Genomic DNA, 24,095 nt, shown 5'->3' with positions numbered 1-24,095 from the left:
CCACAATAATGAGAATGGATGTCGTTATCCTTCCCAACAAAGACTTATGATTTATTGATTAGCTCTTAATTGTATTAGATGTGCCCTTTAGTGACAAAGCAGTGTACTATTCTCCATCAAGGCAAGTCAGCATGATTCCAGGAATCTTTGGGTCTTCCTTGTAGTTTACGGTGGCCAAAAAACAACTTTTCTCTTTGCTTTCATGTTGTATGCCTTCACTTTCTGTACAGGCTTGTTATGACTGGTGATGACAGCAATTAGAACTGTGCAAACATTAATTGGAGATTTGCCAGATTAATCTTCAAACCCTTCATCTTGCTGTTCTTTTCAGACATAGTGCAACAATCAGAATTGTGTTAATATTTAAATGAGATGACCACAGCACTGTCCAGACAAATCTAGAATATACAGAATTCTGCACTATACTTAGTTTATTGTGATCTATGTTGTGTGGTTTGGTGTAAGGCAAGAATTGATTTGCTTGTAAACCTGAAAATGCACCAACTCCTTCAAAAACTAGCACTGAAGCCAGTGTTTCAGAGGTCTACTGCGTTATTTGATGAACTGCTTATGTATCATACTGAGACCTGGTATGCATTACAGTGCATACAAATATCGTCTTTTATTTCTTTTATTTTGCCAAAATAAAGATTTTGATGTGCAGTTGAGATACTACAGGTGCAGGTCATGTCAGTAATACTTAGATGTAGCTCTAGAGACGTTAAGTTGGGCAATAGAAAATGGCAAAGTTACGAGCTGTGCACTTGTGCCATGTTATACTTCATCAATTCTATTGGCACTGGAAATACAGGTATCATTTCTAATTAGTCCTGCCTCATTGGTCTGACCCAAGGTAAATTAACTTAAATTGACTGTTTTTGCAGGCATCAAACTTTTTCAGTGTATTTGTGTAATGTGGAAACTCACTGTCAAGGCAATGGACAGGGCAGGAAAGCATAAAGCCTGTAGAATCTCCCATAGTTCATTACTGTGAACAGTGTCAGTATGGACAGAATCTCTTATAAGTAAAAGGAGCCAGAAGTTGCACGTATGCTGGTAGCAATACACGTGCAGTGTGTTGCTGCCAGTAAAATGCACCACTGTCAGCACAACTAGACTGGCCATTGTATTTTTCTTCACGACACTCACGTGATAGCCTTGGCCACGACTTCATTCATTTGCTTCTTCTGGCATCTCATGCGTAGAAGTCAGTGGAGACAGAGCATTTCTTCTCTTATGTGCTGTTTTCGTCAACAAACAGTATCTCTCATTACTGCATTCCTTTTCTGTTGGATTCACATCCTTATACACTTCTGTTGTATTAACTTTCTTTTACCACTTGCGTTGAATGCACTTTCTTTGAATGGAAGCTTCATTGTTGGACTTACATTGACGTGATGCTTGCCATCACAACCCTCATGGCCAGCAGAGCATTTCAAACTGCACTGCGATTTTTTAAGGATAGTGGCTAACAGAAATAATACCCTGCATTGTGCTAAGATTTTGTGAAATTTCAATTCGGTGTGGAGCATGATGTACAGAAACAAAATTTATGTACAGCTGCTTGCTCTTTCTCCCTTTATTTTTTTTTCTTTTTCTTTTTTAATGTTCTTTGCTTTCCATCCAGATTCATTACTATAGGCGACTTGCTTTATAGGCAGGATTGGTCAGGAATTGGAACCCATATTAATGAGGCATGACTGGGTATAATTGCTTTTTGGGCAGCTGTGTGTTATGTGGCTGTTCTTGATATTACAGTGTCACAACTTGATAAAATTTGGTATGTAGTACATTGCACAGTTCAAGAACTTTGTTCATAGTCATAAAATTTCACTTTTTCATTTTTTTATAGCTTTGACTAGAATTTATACACATGCACGCACACACACACGCGCGCGCACACACACACACACACACACGCACACACACACAAATAGATGCAGCTTGTGCTTCAGCTCCAACTCTTACGGACAAAATTGCTAGAAACTGATTTATGGTTTATAGAGATGTTCAAGAATGATAATTCTTATCAAAAAGTTGACGAAAACAGTTTTTACAAATTATTTTTTGGTATGTTTATGTAGTCACATTTACCATTTATTTGCATTTGCTTGTACTTAGTAGTTAGGCAAGTTCAAGCCTACTGCTGTATTTAGGATGGTGCATGCCACATAGTTTACTAATACCTGAGGTGGCAACCAGCACTATTGTGCATAGTATGGCACTGCATGATACTGTGCACGAACCTGGCACGCGATAGATGTTGATACACTCAACACTTTTGTTCTCCATTACCAGATCTTCCATAACCATTTCCCCCTAATTCTAAAGAAAGGGATGGTTGGTGAACACAGAATTAATATCCTGCACTTGAAATCCACTCACCAATCTTTGAACTCATCTACTCAATTTACTCACGAAATAGAAATGCCTTTTAGGTCTTAAGCTTGTGACAGTGTGATGCAGGTTCTTTTGTTTAAGGGTTCAGACGGTTCTCTGAGGTGGAGCCTCCGAGAACCCAATTGAGGACAAAACTGTTTGTTTCAAAAGCACATACACAAACTTGTAATGAAACTAGAAAGAGGATAAAACATAAAATAAACACTCAGAGACATCACAGCAAGAAACGCACTTAAGGCGAGGATAACAGTATGCGAGTCCGGGTTGACCACGATTGCAAGGGCGCATAATAGTCTCGACGTGGAGAAGCAGCGACAAGATGACTAGAGAAGTGGCGCCGGTCTCGCCAAAGGTTGGGGTGTTGGGTCGTTGATCGGTCGACCAGAGCGCGACAGCTCTGGCTTGGAGAGGGAAGGCAGGCGGCTTGGCGGCATGAGCAGATGGTGGTGGCTTTCTGGCCAGGCAGCTGGGCGTAGAACTTGGGCCCGTAGCCCGACTGCTCTCGTCCTGCCCACAGGCGCAGAAGCTCGATCGCCGGCCTCAGGCAGCAGGCAGCACGAGCAGATGGCGGCGGCGTTCTGGCCAGGCAGCTGGGCGTAGAACTCGGGCCCGTAGCTCAACTGCTCTCGTCCTGCCCATGGGCGCAGAAGCTCACCAGCCTTGGGCAGCAGTTCACGATCGGGTAGAGTGGCAATGCACAGGAACGGGTTGGCAGGAGGCCCTGGTCGGTTGAAGTCCTGGTGGCTTGGGTCCGGAACCCGACGGCCTGTCTTCAACACCCGGTCCGGTGGCCGACCTCCTGGCGTTGCTTCCTGGAACTCTCCCTGTGTCTCCCCCGCTTCTGCCAGCGTGCCTTGTTTTTCTGCCGCTCTGGCCGATTCGTCGTTTGCTCATTGGCTGTTTGACGCTCCGTGGTTTCTCCTGATTGGGTTGGCTTTTTTCTTTCAGTTTCTTTTCTTGCGCTGCGTGTTCACGTGCCGGATGCTCTTCGGCGTTGTCGTTTTCCATCCAGCATGGAATTTGCCTCGGCGTGCGCCCTACTTGTCGTCTGCTTCTTGGCCTCTCCAACCACCGCACTGAATCGTGCACTACACACATCACAGACAGGTGTCAACAACTCAAATTTAAGATGTTCTGTAGCAGAAGCTGGAAATGTCTTCTTTATTGCTCAGTAGTCACTCCACTTGTTCTTTGGAGAAAGTTTACCACCTCAGTGGCTCAGTGGCTGTGGTGTTCTGTTGCCAAGCGTGAGATTGTGAGGTCAATTCCTGGCCCCAGCAGCCGCATTTCCTTACCATGGGGAAAATATGTGTCTTTTGTAGGTTACGCCAGATTTTTTTTTTTCTTTTTTCCGAAAGGAACTGCTGCATCAATATTTTATGTAATACATAAACAAAAAGCAGAATGAATGCACTTTTCACACGTGAATGTTTCATTAACGAGGTGTATGTTATAAAAAGATATAAATTACCAGAATCAAGATTGTGGGATAAAATTGAACAAAGTTTGATAAGACACCTTTTTATGTAAAAGAAATGTAACAAAAATTATGAGATATACAAAATGTACTGCCATCTAATAGGCGGGGGGGGGGGAGTGAGCTGCTTAGAAAACAAAAGTGTAGCTCTCCTCCTTCGCGTCCAATAGTGCAGTTTGTCCATGAGTGGTGCAGAAGGTCTCGAAAGCGGCATTTCAAACCATCATTAATGGGCTAACGATGCCCAGTGGGTTCCGTATGGAAATACTTAAATGCAAAAAAATGCTCGTGTATCTATATTTAGGTGCATTTCAAAGAACTCCAGGTTGTCAAAATTAATCCAGAGCCCACCACTACAGTGTCCCTCATAACCAACTGTGCAGTTTCGGGACATTAAGCTTCACAGTTTAACTTTAATTAGGCCACAACTTTGCCCTTCTTAACATCCTTTCTGCAGCAGCTAGTTAGAAAGTGCAAATGGTAAAGGTGCTGTGGCATGTGTGAAGTAAATTTCTTTGAAGGTTTCACTCTACAGGCTAAAACAGTTTAGTCTTTTGTGTGCCACACTTCTTTGATTACACGTCTAGAGACCTTTCTAGGTTGGTACTTCAACAAAGGCCGTGTCACTTATCTTCGGCTTGAATGTTGTTTTATGGCACACATTAGAAAGACCTCGCATGCAAATGTTAGGCATGTACTTGGTTGCACTTTTTCTAGAAAGTGCTCGCGATCACTTGCATCTAGTTACATTTTTATGGACAGTCAGTAGGTTTGTTACAGAAAGCATCAGACAGAAATATGAATGTTTTATTATTGCATGGAAAGAGCTGACAGCATTATCTTCATGGTTGCTCAGCTTTCCACTTACTGCAGCTCCTTTTTTCCCCCCTCAGCAGTGGATTGTCTAGGACACCCATGAGTGAAGCTGTACTGGTGTCAAGGCACTATTTTTTTTCAAGTTGCAGACGGGACCATGAAAGTGGTTTCGGGCAGATTTGAACAACTGAATTACTACACCACTGATTTATTTCTCATCCAAGGATGAAGTAAAACTTGCCATCAAAATTATCTATGTAATGGTTCTCCCCTTACTTTTGAGAGAGAATTTGTTTTCTCTTGAAAATGTGGCATCAGGATTCAAAAGAGCCTGATTACATGGCTATCACCATTAAAATGGAAACCTAAAGGAGCTGATGAACACAAGATTCACCTTGAAGAACTTACAAGCTGAACTGCGAACTCCTTTATTAACTCTTTTCTCAAAGTCCACAGTTAGCACATCCAAGCTTCCTGGACTCGGGAACTCTTTCTCATGGTGTCTTGCAGCTCTCCTTATTGCACTTGTATAAAGCTTAACCATACTGTTAGCTAGTCAGTGTTCTTTTTTTTTTTTTTTGTGTGTGTGTGTGTGTGTGTGTGTGTGTGTGTGTGTGTGCGTGCGTGCGTGTGTGCGTGTGTGCGTGCGCGTGCGTGCGTGCGTGTGTGTGCGTGCGTGTGCGCGTGCGTGCGTGCGTGTGCATAGGAGAGAGAGAGAAGCATTTTTTATTAGCAGATGCACAAATATGTATTTCTTCTTAAGGTAGCATCATGAAATTACTGCACTTGTGTGCCTGTTGTATGAAGTGCCTTGATATTACTGACACCCTCGTGTCTGCTCCACTGCATGCTACTCATTGTGGCTTCGTCAAATTTGTTTAATGGTGTGTAAGGTGACCAACTGATAAACATTCAATCATTAATATGCTTCCTGTGTTTGCACAATGTTACCAAAATTAAGCATTGTTGCCCTTTAGCTGCCACGTTTATTGTCATAAGCCAGCTTTATTTTGTATTTGGTGTCCACACAGGGGTTTAGGAAAGCCTTGTGCTTGTAGATACTTGTGCATATATACACATAGCTGATTCAGGCTGAGCTGAAATTTTGTTTTCAAGCTTGACGCACAAGTGTGAAAATACAATTAAATCTCAATATAACGAAGTCTGTAAAATTAGCAATTTGCTTTGTTGTATAGAAATTCTGTTATATCAAAATTCTCCCTTTTATGCAAATAATTAGTGGCAGATGAATTCTTCTTACATGGAAGGGGCCACAGGATTTTGCAGAATTTTGGGCAATCGAAAAAAATTCACTCAGAAACACGTCTGGGAGTTGTCTAAGTATGCGTAAGCATTGTGTCACTTGCTCATCTCCACGCAGCCCGGTGTCATTATAGATGTTATGAAACTTGATCTGACCAGTATAAACAACAGCACTGCAGCGACACGGAACTGCTGCGAACGGTGGCGCAAAGTGAATTGATAACGCAAGCAAACTATTGCAGGTGGTGGCACCAGGTTTGCTGATGACTGTCCGTTCATTATAAGCTGCTATCGCTCTTTAGCGCCTTATCCATCTATGTCGAACCATTATCATCAGTGATCAACCGCACTCCGGCGGTGGCTGCATATGGCGTGGCTGCACGGGCCCTACCTTGAAAGCAATCTGCAATGGGGAAAGAGTGCACTGTGTGCTGATAGCTTCCTGTGAGCTCTGGTCTTGCTGCTTAGTTCTCATTGAAGCGAGTGGCAGCACGAAGGTGAATTTGCTTGCTTCTGCAGGCCCTATCTTGAGATCGATAGTCTTACATGACGAACGGACTGGCTTCCTCGTTGGGTAGGCATAGAAATGCTTCCACATTTAAAAACAAGTTTGAATTGGAAAGAAAAAATTCATTTTGTCGAATTTGAGAGTTGGCGACAAAAGGTATGGTTCCATGCCGTGTCAACGATATCTTTACATCGGTGGTACGAAGTGAAGACAGCCAAGCTTTCACATACACTTTGCCCCGTGGCTGATAGTGTCACCAGCAGTGGGACAATGCTATCATGAAAAGAACGTGCAGCAGAAAGCGAATGCTTCATCTGCCTCTCGCTTCAACACGTCTCCGAAACTCTAGATTTCACAACCTGCAATACTAAACACACGGGAAGACAGCACATATGATACCGCGCCATCTTGGCACACCTAGGCTACGTTCACACTTGGGAAATGGCAAGCGGACGGAAAAGCCAAAGCGGCCGGAAAATCTTTCCCGCGCATGTACAAGATGTTCACATTTGTTTCACCACTGCAGCAGAAACCACTGCCGCTTTCGCCCACATCCATCTAGTTTGCGTACGTTCGTCCGCGTGGTGGCGCTGTTCAGCACACTATTTCAAGACATATGTCCATTTATTCACCCATCAGTTATTAAAAGCTATCATTTCGTGCAACTGCGCGTGTCTTTAACTTTCATCTACTATGGCAGGTAATGAAGACATAGTTTCGATAGCTTTAGCTAGTTGCTTTGCCTAAAAACAGACAATGAACAACGGAAAATGTTAGTTTACGACCGGATGTTTACATGCTAGTGGAGCTTCCGGTGAAGCGGAACCGCTTTCGGCTTCGCCGTGGCGAAAAAAAATCGGTCCGAGACCGATCGGGCTTGCCGCCTGGTTTTCCGCCTGTTTCTCGGCCTGGGCAGGCGGATTTTGTCAAGTTTTTTACACTTCCGCCTGCTCCGAGACAAAGTGTGAACGTAGCCCTACTCTTTTTACTTCTAAAACAGGGCGCTCGACCTGCGTATGCTCTCGGCCGTGCTGACAGCCATGCACAGCCACGGCTGCACTACAAAAGGAAATGCGCGCCCAGCTGCAACCATCTGCGTCGGCGGAAGTTTCCGTTTGTCTCTGTACTCCTACGCGGCGGCAGTGAAATTTTTTTTTATTGAAATCGTGTATAAACCCACTTAATCATAGTCAGGTTTTAAATATGTGTTCACGTTTTCACGTGAACACGTGTGAAATACACGTGTTCTATTGACAAAAAGTTATTGAAAGTTAAGTACGTGTTATTTTGAAGTTTTTGTATGAAGGTTTAACTGTATTAAAAAACTTGAGTCGTAGGTTTGTGTGCTGAATGCACTAGTAATATACTATTTATACCCTGTGAAGAAGTAAACAATGAGCTTCATAGTCTGTAGAAGGACTTGTTGGCTAGTTGGTGTTTGCTCACCAACATAATGTAGCATGAAGGCACAATTACAAAGAAGAGACACAGCACATCACAGGCGCTCTTCTTTCTTATGTTGCCAAAGAAGTTGCCGAAGAAAGTGGCAACTTCTAGTGAGGAGAAGCCCTTCTTTATGCCGAAACTGATATATCTTGGCCAGCACGTAGCCACCACGATGTTGGCAAGCGCCTGTGTCTCCTCTTTGTAATTGTGCCTTTGTGCTACATTATGTTGGTGAGCTACATGGAGTAGGGCATTTACCAGAAGTCAAACATTCGTCCTGTGTTTTTCTGGCATCAGATTTCCCCAATATGAAAGTGCTCTGTGAAGTGTGTTTGTGCATCTTCACTGAAACCATGGCCTTGCAACATAGATTAAGCATGCAGTTTTTGTTTGCATTTAGCATAGTATGAGTCTTGACGAAGCCTCATTTGACATGCTGGTGCCAACATCAGAGAGAGAGAAATAACATTTACTAGTCCCAAAGGAACTAAGGCCCCAGTTCAGGCCTCCTGGTAAATTCATGCCTCCTGGCCTGCCACGTTCTTCACGTGCTGCACCAGAAGCAGCTGCCATAGTTTTTAAAACTTTCGTGGAGGAGTCGTCCACTTCTCCAAGCAAGGGACGCTGGTTGTGTGGTAGTTTAAAAAGTATTGTCTTTCTGAAGATGGAGTTGGCAGGGCACGCCCACAAGGTGTGTTTATTTGATAGATAAGCTCCACACTGTTTGCAAGTGGGGGGAGCCTGGGTTCCTGTTAATATAGTGTGGTGTGAGTAATGTGTGTGTTTGTGCTTTTCATAAGATTGAGGCATCCTCTCTCAAATGTGTGTAGGATGGTGTGTTGATGCTTCCCTGTGAGACTTAAAAATATGTAACCTTTCATTCTGCTGCACCTTCCACTCTTTTCTGGGGTTATGTCTCCATCAGGCAAAAGGATAGGAGGTTCCCGATTTTCTGTGCAGGAGAGCTGGTGTGCTGTTAAATTTTCTTGCAATCCTTGATGGCCTGGCACCCACTGCATACATACTTGTAGAAGGGGGTGAGCATGCATGTATAGTGGACCGATTCTTTAACAGTATCGTGCGAGTGTTGACTGGCCAACCAACCAGCGCCTTCTAATGGCACAACACGATGAGATCAACAGTAGTGCATGCACACCATGTTCACTCAAAGCGCAAGTTTTATCTGCTAGGCTCTTCCTACCAGCACAACACAGCCCCTGGCACGATTAATTCGGCACAAGCTTCCCGCCTTACTGGAGATAGCAAGAATGTGTGCCTCTGGCTTGCATCCGTCTTTTTCTTTTCTCTTTTTTTTTTTTTGTGTGTATGTGTACGAGGAAAACATTCAACAAAATACGCAAGGTTGCAATGCAACTGTATCATCTTTTTTTGTGCACTTTGTTCTATATCTTAAAGTTCATGTGGACTACAGCAACATATGCTATAAAAAATATGCATCCGGGTTTACACACACTTGCTGTCTCTGATCTCTGATAAGCAGGGAAGCTTAAGGCAATAAAATTAAATGAAATGAAAGCTTTCACTGAGTTAATCGCGACAGGGGTGGTTTCATGCCCGTAGGAAGAGTCTAGCAGATGAAACTTTTGCTTCGAGTGAACTTTGTGCGCATGCGCTACTCTTGCTGATCTTGTCGTTTTGCGCCGTTAGAAGGCGCTGACCGGCCGGCCAGTCAATGCGTGCACAATACTGTTAGAGAATCAGTCAACTGTACATGTGGAGCGTTGTGCGTGAAAATCACCCCTATGTTGAATCCCATCTCTTAAATCTCTGGGACAAGTGCCACAGGTTAATCACTAAATACAAAAAGAATAAATCAAACAAGGCATTATGCAAAACAATTCAATCACAATAGAAGCACAAAATTGTGCCCTGAAATTCGCCAACGAGAACTGACTTCAAATCTGTGATCAGCTTAACCGACAGCTGCCTACCCCGAAGGTATGGCAAATATTGAGGACCCTTCTAGGCCAGGCAAAACCAAGACGCGTAACTCAACCACAAATATTGGAAAATAAAAAGGCAGAGGAGCTAGCCGCAGAATTTTTACACACCTTTTTTCCGATGAAAAGCTACAATCGTCTCTTACCAGATCACGGCAAGTACAGTCACGGCAATGCCCAAGACATCAAGTCATATTTTCCCCTTCCTGAATTACATGCTGCAATGCAGAGCTTAAAAAGGAACATTACCCCCGGAGCAGATGGAATCACGTACACAATGTTGAGAAAGGTGCTGGATAATTATCAAGAGGCTCTGCTGGAATATATAAACGAAGCATGGGAAAAACGAAGTAATTCCAAAACAATGGAAGGAAGTAGTACTAATACCAATTCCTAAGCCAAGAAAACCAACTGACAAAATTAAACACACCAAAAGCTCATTGCATCTCATTTACAGATAAGACATAGCGACTTAACATGTACGGTCGGAGGCACTAAGATCAACAAAAGTAATTGGGTATAATAATACCTGGGTATTAAACACACATCTAACACCTTAATTGGGAGCCACATATCTCGGCCACATGTCAGATATCTGAGCGAAAACTCATTCTTCAGAAGGAAATTACGTACTACACCACCACATGTAAAACTAAATGCTTACAAGGCACAAAGGCCACATATGACACACATAATGCCATGCTTAGAGTACACTGATTTAAGCTGGAGTCCCCATCAAAAACATCTCAATAATAAAATAGAATGCATACAAGAACTAGCAGTCAGATTTATGCACTCGGATTACTCAAGGCAATCTAGTGCTCCAGGTTTGCTCGTAAGGGCAAACCTTAAACCACTTTTTGCAGAGAATAATAATTTCATGACTAATATTTGTTTATCAATTATACCATGGCCATTTCACCATAGCACATTCTAATTATCTGCAAGACCCTTACAAGCTCGCATATAGACTAAATCGTTCCAAAACAATCCACCAACCATTAAGTCATGTTAACGCTCACAAATACTCAGTTTTTCCTCATCTTCCACCGGAACAACTTGCCTAACGATATTGTGTGTTGCGATAACATTGACTCATTTATGAACCTAATACAGTGTATTGAATTTTTTACATTACCAATTAATTACCAGTTTTATGTACCGTCTACTACTAATGCATTTATGTACCCACTCCTGCATAGGCCGTGACAAGCCTGCAGCATACTCAAATATATATATATACCCAGTTTCAGACCCGTATCATTAACCTCCCGTGTAGGAAAATTAATGGGGAAGATGGTTTTAGAACGTCTTGAGTGGCACCTGGGAGACTTTAAACTTTTACCAGAGACAATGATGGGCTTCAGAAAACAAACTAGTACTCGGGATGCTATGCTGAGAATGAGAAACCAGGTGTTCAATTTACCAAGTACAGCTCAGCTAAGAACAATCGTATGGGTCGATATGCAACAAGATTTCGATAGTGTCACCCACCATGCAATTCTATAGAACCTCAAGGCAACTGGATTGGGTGGCTTAGAGTATACGGCTGTGTTAGACTTCCTAAGTGAAAGAATGATTAAAGTGATATTTGATGAATGAGTGTCGCCTAGCCATCCAGTCATGCACGGAGCACCTCGAGGTTCTCTTCTCTCATTGACTTTATTTAACATTGCGGTGATGAAGCTACCCACATTACGACAAGAAATACCAGACCTAGAACATAATCTGTATGCTGATGACATAACTACTTGGTGCAGTTGAGGATCACCAGGATAGCAAGAACACATTGCTCAGTGGACTAGATACCACACGTGAATACGCCAAAACACTAAGGCTAGGATGTTCACCTCAGAAATCTTAATATTGTCATTAGTGAAGACGTAAGCAAGCGAGCCGAAGAATATAAGAACTTAATAGAACTTCAAATGAACGACACAGCTTTACCCTGCAAGTATACCATAAGCATCCTCGATTTCTTTCTGCAGGACAATGGTAAAGCAATAACATGGGTACAGAAGTTGACAAATCCTTGCAATGATGCGTAGAGTAACTAGACAAAAGAGAGAAATGAAAGAACACAAGCTATGTAAAGTTATAGAATCCCTGATGGTTTCCAAGATAATGCACTGTCTACCATATGCTAAGATAACCAACACACAACACAAAAAGACAGACATCATAGTTAGAAAGTATGCTAGACTTGCCCTGCAAATTCCTAAATTTGCACCCAACCATAAAATTGAAGCAACCTGGCACTTTAACTCACTAGAAGACAGAATAGACATCCACAATCAGGCACAAATACAAAGACTTCAATCATTTGATCAGGCTCAACGAATACTGAGCAGACTGGGATACGAAACCACTAGCTTACCCCTCAATTCCACTGAATTTACCACCATGGGATGATTTTCCACGGGTAAAAGTAGACCCATTCCAAAAAAATATGCACCCGAAAAGAATAGAAAACTGCAGTTAAAAAGAATATAGTGCAGCAGACTATAAAAACACATACTATACAGATGCCAGTCATAATGCTGAAAGTAGTGAAGCAGCGGTCGTTGCGTCATGACTCGACATTTGAGAAAAGTTGCTTGAGATTCGCAACACCTCAAGATGTAATCGCTGCCGATAATGCTTGCCACAACGGAAATAACATTGGAGGGTTTAGTATTATTTTACGCTCTAGAATGCTTATTCCGCACTGACTGCAACAGCATGTGGTGGTTATTTGTTCTGGAAATATGATGAGGTATTCTATTCGCTGTCATTAATATATGTTCATGGAAGCCCTACTCTCATTGCTAGTATTGTGTCACAGGGCAAGTGCAATGTGTAAGAGGACACTATTTTAAATTTTAAGGTTGAATAACCTTCGTATTTATGCAGCAGTTTTTGTAAGTTTTTTTGCGTAAAACATGGGACCATACAAATTTTTTTATCCAAAATGATTTACAGTCAAAATAATATTGCGAGGCTCCTGCAAGAAGAATTGGTAGACCTTAGGCAGATTGCATAGCATGGTATGCATTGCAGGCCTAATGAAGTAGTACAGGTTTACAAGTTCTAGCTCACATATTCGGAGTTTATAAATATGCTCTTTTACTGTACTTGATGCATTGACTTACATGGAATTGCATTCACTCTGTATATTCATGTGCTTGATGGTCTACATAGTTGCTAGAAGACTTTTCTTCTTTTTACATGCCCACGAACTAACAAACTTTGTTGAGCAACAAATTTATTATGCTGTGTGCACCATAACGCTGCAACACCATTTACACTGCCTGTTTCTCCTGAGAATGAACACAACTTAAAGCATTGATTTGGCTATTTTTGTAATATAAAACTATTTTTTGTTCAGTCTGTTCACCCTGTTTTTTGGTGATAGCTTCAATACATTTGTGCAGGCCTTCTTTATGGCCCATGAACCTTGCTTTCCATGCTCATTTCACAAATTTCTTTGTACGCTGGTTATCTGCTTGGCACATGCATTTGTTCAAAATCGTTCACACAAGAAGCAGTTCCTTGACATGTGTGCTTGGCAAAGTCTGGCTGGAAAGTTGAAGATTCCCTAATTGAGATGGAAACAAGGGAAAACTAGTATGTGTTGGCACGTCAGTCATTCCTTGGGTGGGTGCAGTTTGACATTTAGAGCCCCGTTTATTATAAAGGCAGGGTGGGAGTTCATGGTGGGACTGGGCAAAATGACAAGATTAGATGTCTGAGAAGTATACAGAGGCACTGTGTAGTGCTCCGTGGTTTCATCCTGAAAGTGTGCTCCCATGCAGGTTGCTGACCTGTTGTTGGTAGCAGACACTTTCTTCTCTTTTTGTGTGCTTTTGTTGTATGCTACTAAGGTATTAAGCCCATCGAGCATTCCCTTAAATATTTCAGGTGAATGTTATAGGGTGGGTCTTTGAGCAAGCAGTGTTTTGTCATGTCCTCGTCTTGACAGTCAGCATTCTGTGCTTCTCACCAGCAATGTTTGCACATGAAAAGATATGTGCGTATGATGAATTTTGTGACAGGCTTTTTCTTCCATGTGTGTAGACCTTGAAACTGTGGTACAAAATTACTTACGTAAATTGTGCAAAATGTACATGATTTTTAATGGAACTACAATTGGGTGATAAAAAAGATTTGTTACATTTAATGTTTCATTAGGTCCAGGTTTCGTTATATCAAGGATTGACTTTGATTCTTCACATGTGATGTATCACGAGTTTTCATATAAAACACCTAGCACATTTGTGCTGCAGATTTGTTTCTTAGCAAGTGGTCAGCAACTACAAGGATCTGCGACCTAATATCTACGTTGCATATGAATTCATTTTCTGATAAGTTTGTAGATTCCAGTGGTGTAATACATGTCAATCAACTTATTTTAGATCCACTGACACTTAGCCATGACCTGACTTTTCAGGATTGAGTTGTGCTGTGTTTGTTGATCTTTGGAAAGAAGTTAGAACGTATAATTTTAAGATTATCCACCACCACCAATTAAGTAGTATCTCCAATTTACTGATTCAAAAGAGTCGAGAGCAGAATTTCTTTTTGAGAACAGTCTATTTTTATTTTTTTCTATTTACATAGATAACATGTTAGAGTTCTGTTCTGCCTGAATTTTGAGCTATACAGTTATGATACCAAAGCATTAATTTTTTTTATGATTTGCTTTAACAAGGTCCTCCCCTCCCACAAACACATGCAATCACTCTCCCTCTCTCCTCTCATTGCATGCCCAATGTTGATCTGGTGCTAGCTGCAGCAAATTATGCAGCGTATGGTTTAAGTTTGCACGTGTAGGAAGTGTTAAGCACATGCAGCATTGAAAGTCAAGTGCCATCATTTAGTCTAATGTTTTGCTGTGCAATAGTCAAGTTTCTACCAGTCCCTCAGCTTTCCAGCCAAATGCTTTGCATTTCTGTAGGCTCAAGGATATGCATTCACTGGTTGTTGTGCTCATTAGCCCGAATTGTAAACCTGAGCTTACCCTTGTAAAGGAAGGCTGTGGAGCTGTGGAGTGTAGTAGCTTGGTCCCTCTCATATTTTTCTAGCTATTGCTTGAAGACCTGCTGAAACACAGTTGGAAACCAGAGAAACCCTATTAGGAGCTGAGTTTAAGATATGTTTTGCCTAGTCCTTATTTTTTTTGCAACATTGCATTTATGACTACCTTGTACTTCGGGAGCAGTGCCAATATTGCCAGTGAAGGAGCCTTTATGCTGGTTATGCTTATCTCTAAAGCCTAAATTTGTACACGTAATTGGCAATTTCCAAGTGCCATTGTTTAAATTTTGTAGTGTTTCAGAAGAAAAATGGTAAAGAAAGGTAGCTTGTGGCCTGTGTTCAGCTGCATGTTGTGTTCACTTTGAGGGGACTTACTGGCTATCTTTATGACCATGTGCTATAATTTGTGCACTTCTTCAGCTGTGGCTTTCATTGCCACCTAAGTGTGGCTGTTTGTTTTACATTTTTGAAAGATGCAATTTTCATAGATTCAAAATTTTATTAATCTTCACATAATGAAATATGGTGCATTTCATTACCACATATTTCTATTTTTATCAGAAAATATGCAAAAGAATATTTTCCTTTTCATCCCAGCGAAGCAGGAAGTGCTCGTAGGTGGAGTTGTAAAAGTACTTGCTGCAGTGCATTATGTTGCAGTGTCGTATTTGCAAGTTGAGCTTAATTATAATTGCACATTAATGGATGAAACCTAGAATGCATCTATCTGTAGAAATGGGCATATTTGTATATATTATATGAAGTCATTATGCTGCTTTCAAGGGAAATCAAATTGCCTGCTGCCAAACAAAGGAGTTGCACCAGTTTTGCTGGCATAGCCGAAGTCAGCAGCTTAATTTTTTGCCGAACATGCCGCTTGCTTAGGAGACTGTTCCTGACTGAAAGAATTGTCTTCCTCCTCTCCCAGATAAACACTAGTCAATGGAAGCTTTCCAGTTTTAGCAGGTAATGATGAGTAGCATTATTCTTGCATTTGGAAATATGCCTTTACAATGTGCTGCTGGCCTGTTTCCCCCCATTTTTTTTTTTTTTCCCCTAGGGGAGCACTGTTGTGAATGTCTGTGTAGTGATGCTGTGAGTGCGAAGCTTGCAGTGTTAACCTCTGTGCTCTTGTAGCACTTTTGGTGACTAACTTATGTCATTGTGCAAGCCTTGAATGTGTGTGGGCATCAGTTGCATAGTGTTGTTGCCTTGAGAGGGGTCATGCAGTTTTGTTTTATTTTAGTCAGTTTTACACTGCTACTGTATAGAGATTATACAAAGAACAGTGATTTTATTGGACTTTACCAAAGTCTGACATAATATTAAGTTGAGGATGCTGTGATTTCTTATCCATGCAGCACCTACTCACTATAGCACCCATAGTGATTATAATTTGTGTGGTCAGTAGCAAGGACTGCCTGAAAAGGTTGTTGAAACTGCTTTAAAACTTTGGAAATAGAGAAAGTATGTTATATGTGTGCCTCTTTCATTAGGTCTGTCCCTCTTAGAGCAGGAAGAGAAAGTTCCAGTTTATATAAGTGGCACTGTCTTGTCAAGTTCAGTGTGCATGATTGTTTCTTACTGCGTGTTGCATGTGTCTTTGTAGACCTGTAATGTCTGGGATGCATGGGCTTTGCATGTGTAATTTATAACATGTGCATGTCTATTCTATGCTTTAATGTCTACAACTTGGCCATAATTGTGAAAACAAAAATGTTACCAAGGCACTGTGCATAAGCAGTGCTAATAACCATAACACAATGGGCTTGTGGCAGTAGTACATTATAGTATTTTGCTTTGTTTTATATTCTTTTTATGGATTTCTCTAATAAACACTTTTGGAGGTTTTCCTGTACCAAGTGTTTGCCGTTACCACACAAGGTAAATTGTACTGCATAGTCTCCTAAGCATGCAGGCAATCTGAAGGCACAGTCTTATGTGCAGTCACTGACTGTCTTCACATGATAGTAAGTACCCAAAATTTTTCTTATCGTCCTCATTTGAAAAACATCGCAAGTACATGTTTCAACTGCCTCGCAAAGCTGTCAGTATTGTGTTAAGGCTTTCTTCCCTAACCTTGAGGAAAAGTGTAACGTTTCTTTTTTTTTTTTTTTTTTCTGCACCCAGCATTCATCTAACCACATGGGGGTCCTTTAACTTACTGCTGACTGGACTGTCATAAGTGCGACCAATGTGAATTCTGCTCCCTGCATGGATTTCTTTCCTCCCTTCTCTCTTGCATGGCATTGTTATATGCATGCAATCTTGCATGGGGTGCTGCTGCAGTGCTAAAATGAATTGCATTTTTGCTGCATGAAAGGAACATTTAGAAGTTGTGGTAAGATATTCATCACCTATTCAATTTGCTACAAGTAAAAGTTGAGAGACATTATATCCTATCTTTGCCTGCTCCTGGAGGAATCGGGCAAAAAAAAAAAAAAAAAAAAGTGGCTGCAATTTTATTAGTGCTTGTTTGCTAATTTTGGTACAGATTCAGCAAGTAAGTGCTATGCCCTTTGCTGGTTATAGGTGCACCTCACAAGTTTTCAGTCCTGTTTGTGAGAATAGTACACCTAGTTCATAGGAGATACTAAAAGCTTTTTTTTAAGAATGGTTCGTTTGCAACTATTCCAAATAAGAAATAGCATTACACTGTATATACGCACCTAGAAAAGTCGTCATTGAGAAGTAGAATCATTGCTCTACTAGAACATTTCACTTCAGCCTTTGAAAGCTCAGGCAAAGTAGAATGTTAACCTATTAATGATAGCATATAAAAGAAAATGAATTTCTATCTAAATGTGCAAAACACATCAAGAACAAGCATAATCAACAAAAAGAAAAAATATTTTGCAGAAACTTTCAGCAGTACCCCATCAGAAAACTGGAAGTAGGCTTCTCCCCAAGCCACCTATGGCTTCGTCTCGAATTTGTAGAGACGGCTGTCATCATATGTGAACCATAGGTGTACATTTAATTTGCTTTACATCACATGTGACACCGTTACAGCCAGAGATCTCGCATCGGTCTGTCACCTCTGACTGTGTTTTAAAGAGAAAGCAAGTCGCATGTGAAATTTCTTCTACCTCGTCTTGTGTTCCTGCTCTAAACCAACAAATGATGCTTGCTGCCTGTCATTCAGTGTTCTCTGAAGACATTTAGCCACAAACTTTGTACTCAATACCAAAACTCTGCAAGAAAAAAAAAATTATTGTATGTTGCCTGTAGGCAACATTCGTCAATAAAGGGTTAACTATGGAAAAGCATGCTCTCGTACTACATGGGAGCATAGTGCTAGTAACAGTGCGTGTTCATACTCCCAAATACCTTTGCACTACCAGAAGAAACACAATTGAGGCACGGCATCCTTTTTCCCTTCTAAAAGAGTTGCCAGATATAATCAGGCACCATAATTTACACATTTTTATAAGGCAGTGACCACTTATTCTTCTTCTGTTGTACTTGTAGACAGCATTTCGTTTGATTTAGCTTTGCATGAGGCCTCTTGAACTGTAGAAGAAAGGCAAAGCTCTAACATGCTGCTCAGCAGCACATTTGCTCACATTATTGCCTGCAATTTTTTATTGAATGAAACAAAGTTGCATTGCCATTAGTTATGAATGTGAGTTATGAATGTGACCTATTTTATGACATTGTTAGAAGTCAGTAGGTCACTTTATCGCGTTCTCGTTCTCTGCGAGGTCTGCGTAGAACTGAATGCACTAAATCGCAACTTTTGTATAAGCCACTATTGCTCACTACTAGAACTTAAAAACTAGTGAAATTTAAGTGCAGTAGTGAGGACAACATATTGAATGTGCATATTCACTTTTTCACTTGTGTACTGTAGCAGTATCTGTTTCACTGAACCTAACCAGTAAAAAAATATACTGCTATGCACTATACTGTCCCTTGACAATTCATTGAATGATTTGATTGCAGGGCCTTTAGATGAAGAGGCAGCTGGCTATGTGCCACTATATGAAGACCACGGTGATGGAATTGTCATTCGGGCTCGACATTGCAGCGAGAACTCCAGCGCTTCCCAGGAGGGCAGCCAGGGTGGGCGGTCTACCAAGGAAGCACTGGCATCTTTTGGAGCCTTTGCTAGAATACCCGTTGAAGATCGCTCCAAGTATGAAAAGCTTTTAGATGATGTTGATGAAGACTGTGCTCGAGGTGAATCCAGTCGCAAACACAAGCTAACTGGAGATGAGGACAAGGATTCCATTGGCTCTGCAAGTGACCTCCAGGCAAGGGTTGAGCTGAGTGAGGAAGAGGATACCGAGGAAGTTGGTCGGCAGAGAGCAAGCAAGAGGATTGATCCTAAGAAGGAACTTTTTGTAGCAAGCAAGCAGCCCTTAGTATTGGCAGACAGTGGTGCAAGAGCAGTAGTTACAGAGACGGGCACCTTGCAGGCACGTGGCTTTCAAGATATGTTTGTTGGGCATATGGAGGGTGATAAGCCGCTACTAGAGGATGAAGATCAACTTTCAGAGACAGAGATAAGGCCCGCGGCAGAAGAGGAGCAGCCTAGCGTCTGCAAGGTTCAGAAAAGCCTGCTTCCTCCGCCGAAGCGCGAGTCATTTCCGACGGAAGGAGCAGTGGCTAACAGGGATAGTGCTGATGTTTTCACGCAAGCTCCTTTCCGCAAGCCGAGGCCACCAAGAAAGCTGTCCGAGCCTGCCAGGCCATCAGTGCATGCCACAAGCAGCTCCTCTGTAGTTCAACCATTAGTGTCTTCAGTGCCACCACTTGCAGTGCCAACTGCTACAGCTGTTGCAACACCATCAGCAATGAAGCAACACAGTTACACACGCTCAGCCTTTTCAGATTACAAGGTGGCATCACAGGATTACCGTGTGGACTATCAGCGTCTCTCTGTGCATGCAAACTCGGAGAGCGAGCTGACCAGAGGACACTCTGAGGCAGATCTTTTTGGTTCAGCTCCATTCACACACCTCAAGGCAACCCCTAATAGCAAGGGCCTGTTCAAGGAAAGCATGTCAGCAGTGCCCCAACCATCAAGCCGCCATAACTCTGTGGTGTCAATGTCTGTAGCACCACAGCCCCATGCACCTACCATTCCAACACGTACACAGAGCCATCAAGACCTCTTTGGATCCACCCCGTTTGCTGTTGAAAGTACTAGTGGTTTGCGAGAAACAATGGAAACAACTTTGGCAATAGCAGCTCACACTGGCAATGTTGCCAAAGCTCGCCCCGATTCTCCCGAGAGCCCAACAAGCTCAGATGAGGAAGGCAGTTTGAGGAAGTTTCGTAAGGACAAAAAGCGTTATCAGCAACTCAGGACGGAAGATGCAATTATGACTGAGGATCTGGTTGAAGGAAGCCGTCGAGTTGCAGCGCACCTCCGCACATCAGCAAGTCGCAAGGACAAGCGGAAAACAGAGAAAGCTAGCAATGCATTCTCAAACCTCAGCTTTGAGGACATTGGCAGCGAGGAGGACACATCAGCAAGCAGCTTTGTTACTGAGGTCCACTTCAGGACTTCTGCAGTGAGCAAATGAATGCTCCCTCACTTCCCTTTAAGCAGAAAGTGCAAGCTTATGAAGCAAGATGTGATAGTACTATTTGTACATTGCGATAATTATGTATTATTATTGTTACTATTATTGTGTTGGCAACACATTTATATATTATATATATATATATATATATATATATATATATATATATAAAAATACACACACACACAAACACACACACAAGCCCCACATAATTATATTAGAAAGAATGTTCTAATTTGTTTTCACAGTAATTGACAGATGAATGTGAGGTGACAGCTTGGAAATGCTGGCCAAAGGGCGTCAGCTTTTGTTTCTCATCTATGGTTTTAGCTTTCCTCCCCTTTTCACTCAAAATAAGGGTAGCATGCACGTAAATAAAAAAATCTATCTTATAGCAGGAACAAGTGTTCTTGTGGACACTGGTGCTTTTGTTTTAAACACACTGGCTCAGAGAACCTGTTGAGGTGTATGCTGTTAGCCTAGTTTTCTTGTAGATTGCGATTTCCTGCCATTGGTGCTTGCTTTGTTGCGTGCCAACATGTGTGACTTGGGGAGCTGCACATAACTGAATGGTAGGGTAGTGTCTTTCTGGAGCATTGGCCTGTTTGTACTGGCTGCTCTTTTTCAGAGCTACTTCATCCTGTTTGTCTGCTGCAGAGGAGCGATGTTGAGTGATGTTATTTATTTCTGCCGAGGGTGGACACGCATGTACCACTAATTTAAAAGTTGAAATCCTTAGCAAGGTAGCAAAAGAATAGTGTTGGTTGTTGTGCTGCAAATTTAATTCCCAGAGAAGCATGATAATATACCACTGTCATGTGCACTCAAGTCAGTGATGGTGTCACATGTTTATGCTCTTCTTTATGCTCTGTGTTGAAAGCAGCCAAATGCTGCTTTCAACACCAACTGTCAGAAGATTTGCCTGTTCAGACCATGTAGCCTTTTTGAAGAGTGGAAGTTGTGTTTGTCTGTGCTTTAATTTCAAAGATGCAATTTGCTGCACATCTGATTGACTTTTTTTATTATTATTGATTTTTCTCTTTCTTCAAATATTGGTAATGAATTGCTTGCTTCTTACAGCTATAACTGTACTGCAGCCTAGATTTTTTCTCCTTGAAATGAAAGGCAGAGACATAGGATGTTGAAGATTATACCTACTAAAAAAAGGTCAATCTAAGAGTCTACATATATTAGGAAAACACTTCCTCTATGTTTTATAGATTAGCTGTAGGTATTTAATAAAAAAGTGCTAACCAACAGTCTTGGTGTGTTGGTCTTTATTTATGCCCACTTTGCTGTCACATTCACAAACAGTTCTAAATTTGCTGTGCTAGAATTCTTTCTGCATTTCCAAACTAGGTATCAGAGTGACGTACTACCAAATAATATTCTTGCCTCATGGCACATGAGGTTGTCATCGAAAATTAAGATCTGTTTAGGTATGAGAAAGGAAAACTGAATATCTTGTGTTGATGCTTCATGCTGTGCCTACTGTTAAAAGGGCTAGATTAAGACATGGGTTCTGCGAAGGCACCTTAGTTGATACGACTGATAAAACTAGACACTCATGGGCAGTTATTTACTGAAGTGACTAAGCTCACGCATGTCTGTGAAGAAAAGTATTTAGTTACCTTTTTGTTTGACAAATTTATTATGAATAGCAGATAAATTATGTAAATGTCTCATAAAAATCTGGACTGCAAAAATGCAGCTGATTGATTTGAGCACCCTAAAGTAGTGCACAGGAGTTGAGATGCGCCTTAGTGCAAGGTTTCAAATTATTTTGGCTACCTGGGGTTCATGTCCAAGCAAATATATATGTATGTATGTATGTATGTATATATATATATATATATATATATATATATATGTAGTGTCAGAGTCTGGTCCGATTCCACCTCGATAGGAATGTACAGGCGAAATCAAACCTGCAACATCATGCACCACAGCACAATGCCATAGCCACTGTGGTGGATAGGCAAACAATGGTTTAACTATTTGATATACACATGATATCACTGAAATTAGGCTTGGGCACTAGTATACTGTAGCAAAGAGTGAAATCCCTTCATCTAGTGCAGTACCACCATTCTGAATTCTGGCACTTTTCCTGCTCCAGTATTGAACTATTGTCACCTCAAATTTCCCATTAGACATTATGTAGTATAACTCATTCATGCCAACAAAGGAACAGGGCATGTACAAAGTAAACAGTTCACTTCTCTCCCTGCCAATTTGCATGCCATGCATATCTCGCTTCCTGGAGGTGCGACCAAAATTCAGTGGCCAAAAACGTTCTCTCGAATTTTCTGTAAAATTTATGAATTTGGACGCATGAAGTTTTACGAAAAATACTGTTCATGAAAAAGCATTGCTTGTTGGTCCCCGAACCTTTCGTGCGAAGTCTTTTGATGGTGAAAAGATGCCAGAGAGATACTTGCTTTGAGAAAGTTTAGGCAGAGAAGTTCCTGAAGCATGCAAAATTGGCAACAGCAGTGTTGCTGAAAAAGTGCGATCTAAAATTGGTGTTTGTCAGTCTCTGTTGTTCCAGGTTAGCTGCTGCTTGTATGCTGCATCTAAAAGTAAATCATCATTAATGTGTGTGTATCCCACAAAAGGTGTGCGCTTAAGGCAAGCTTTTAATGTGTGCTGTACACTCCCTCAGTATTGTGTGGTATGTATAAATGTTGAGATGGGTTTCTTAGTGTATGGCTAACAAATTGGAACTAGCAAGACATGAGCTTAAGAGTACTGACATGAAAACTATTGTCTCCCTCTTTCTGTGCTTTTGTTGGTAGCTGTAGACTCCATGATTACATGTGACGCGTTGCTTTACTAGTGCAAATGAGCATTTCAACTTCTTCAAAGCACTAGCTCCCACAAGTCAAGTGTGGCAATGGTGAGAAATAATCGTTATGCTCAGCAAGTTTGCTCTAAATGTCGGTGAGTTTCAGTTTTCTCAAAGTCCTTTTTGCCAAATTTATTATGAACAACAGCACACAAGCAAAGAAAAAAGTAAACGTGAGCCATTAAAATCTGGAATGTGATCTTTTCTACTGTTGCCTGGGAGCCTACATGCAAGCATTAATTTGCATGTAGGCTCCCTACTGTCGTCCTTTGATTTTTCAACATACATTCACAAGTCTAGATTTTGTGGGGTACTCGCACCCATGCTCTTGGGACAAAGGAACGACAACACAGTAGAGCGAACAATCACAAGGGCATTTATTGCACCTTTCATAGATCAATGCCTGCTAGCCGAGCTGCTATCCACAATACATGCCGATGGGCGCGCGACAAATCTAGGAAGTCCGACTCGCCGCGACCGGATAGCGAGCGAATATGTTCGCCCCATGCTGGATCCCAACGCCTGGTCGTTTGCGTGTACGGTCACGCGAACGGTGGCGCGTTCGAAGGCGGCCACGCGAGACGGTCTCGCAGAAGCATGGATCGGCGCACGCGCGGGACGTCCGCCGCGCTCGCTGGCCCGCAGCCCAAGAGGAAGCGCCTTGTTTTTCGGCGCCCCAGTAACCCCGCCTGTCGGCGGCGTTAGCAGCGCAACACTCGCGCCATCTCTCGTACTGCGCCTCAACCACTCTGACCGCCGCGGACGCCAGGCCACGCGAGCCGTGCGGGAAAACCAATATATCAAGGGACGCGTGAGAGTCGCGCAT

The 24,095-nt window shown here is 41.9% G+C and overlaps 1 protein-coding gene across 6 annotated transcripts in view; it reads left to right on the top strand.

Moving 5' to 3' along the window:
* Positions 1 to 21,680, top strand: part of Nak (Numb-associated kinase) — a 122,110-nt gene extending 100,430 nt beyond the window's left edge. For 3 of the 6 annotated variants that reach the window (XM_050196334.3, XM_050196333.3, XM_050196332.3), the window contains one exon: positions 18,833 to 21,680. In XM_050196334.3, the coding sequence (XP_050052291.1) occupies positions 18,833 to 20,421 (1,589 nt within the window). In that variant the 3' untranslated portion in view covers positions 20,422 to 21,680. The other 3 variants (XM_050196335.3, XM_055063086.2, XM_055063085.2) reach the window with 3 other exon arrangements.
* The last annotated feature ends 2,415 nt before the right edge of the window (positions 21,681 to 24,095 follow it).

Source organism: Dermacentor andersoni, chromosome 1 (assembly GCF_023375885.2).
Source record: "Dermacentor andersoni chromosome 1, qqDerAnde1_hic_scaffold, whole genome shotgun sequence".
Lineage (NCBI taxonomy): Eukaryota > Metazoa > Arthropoda > Arachnida > Ixodida > Ixodidae > Dermacentor > Dermacentor andersoni.
The sequence above is the reverse complement of the archived record's forward strand: the minus strand, read 5'-3'. Positions and strand labels throughout refer to the sequence as shown.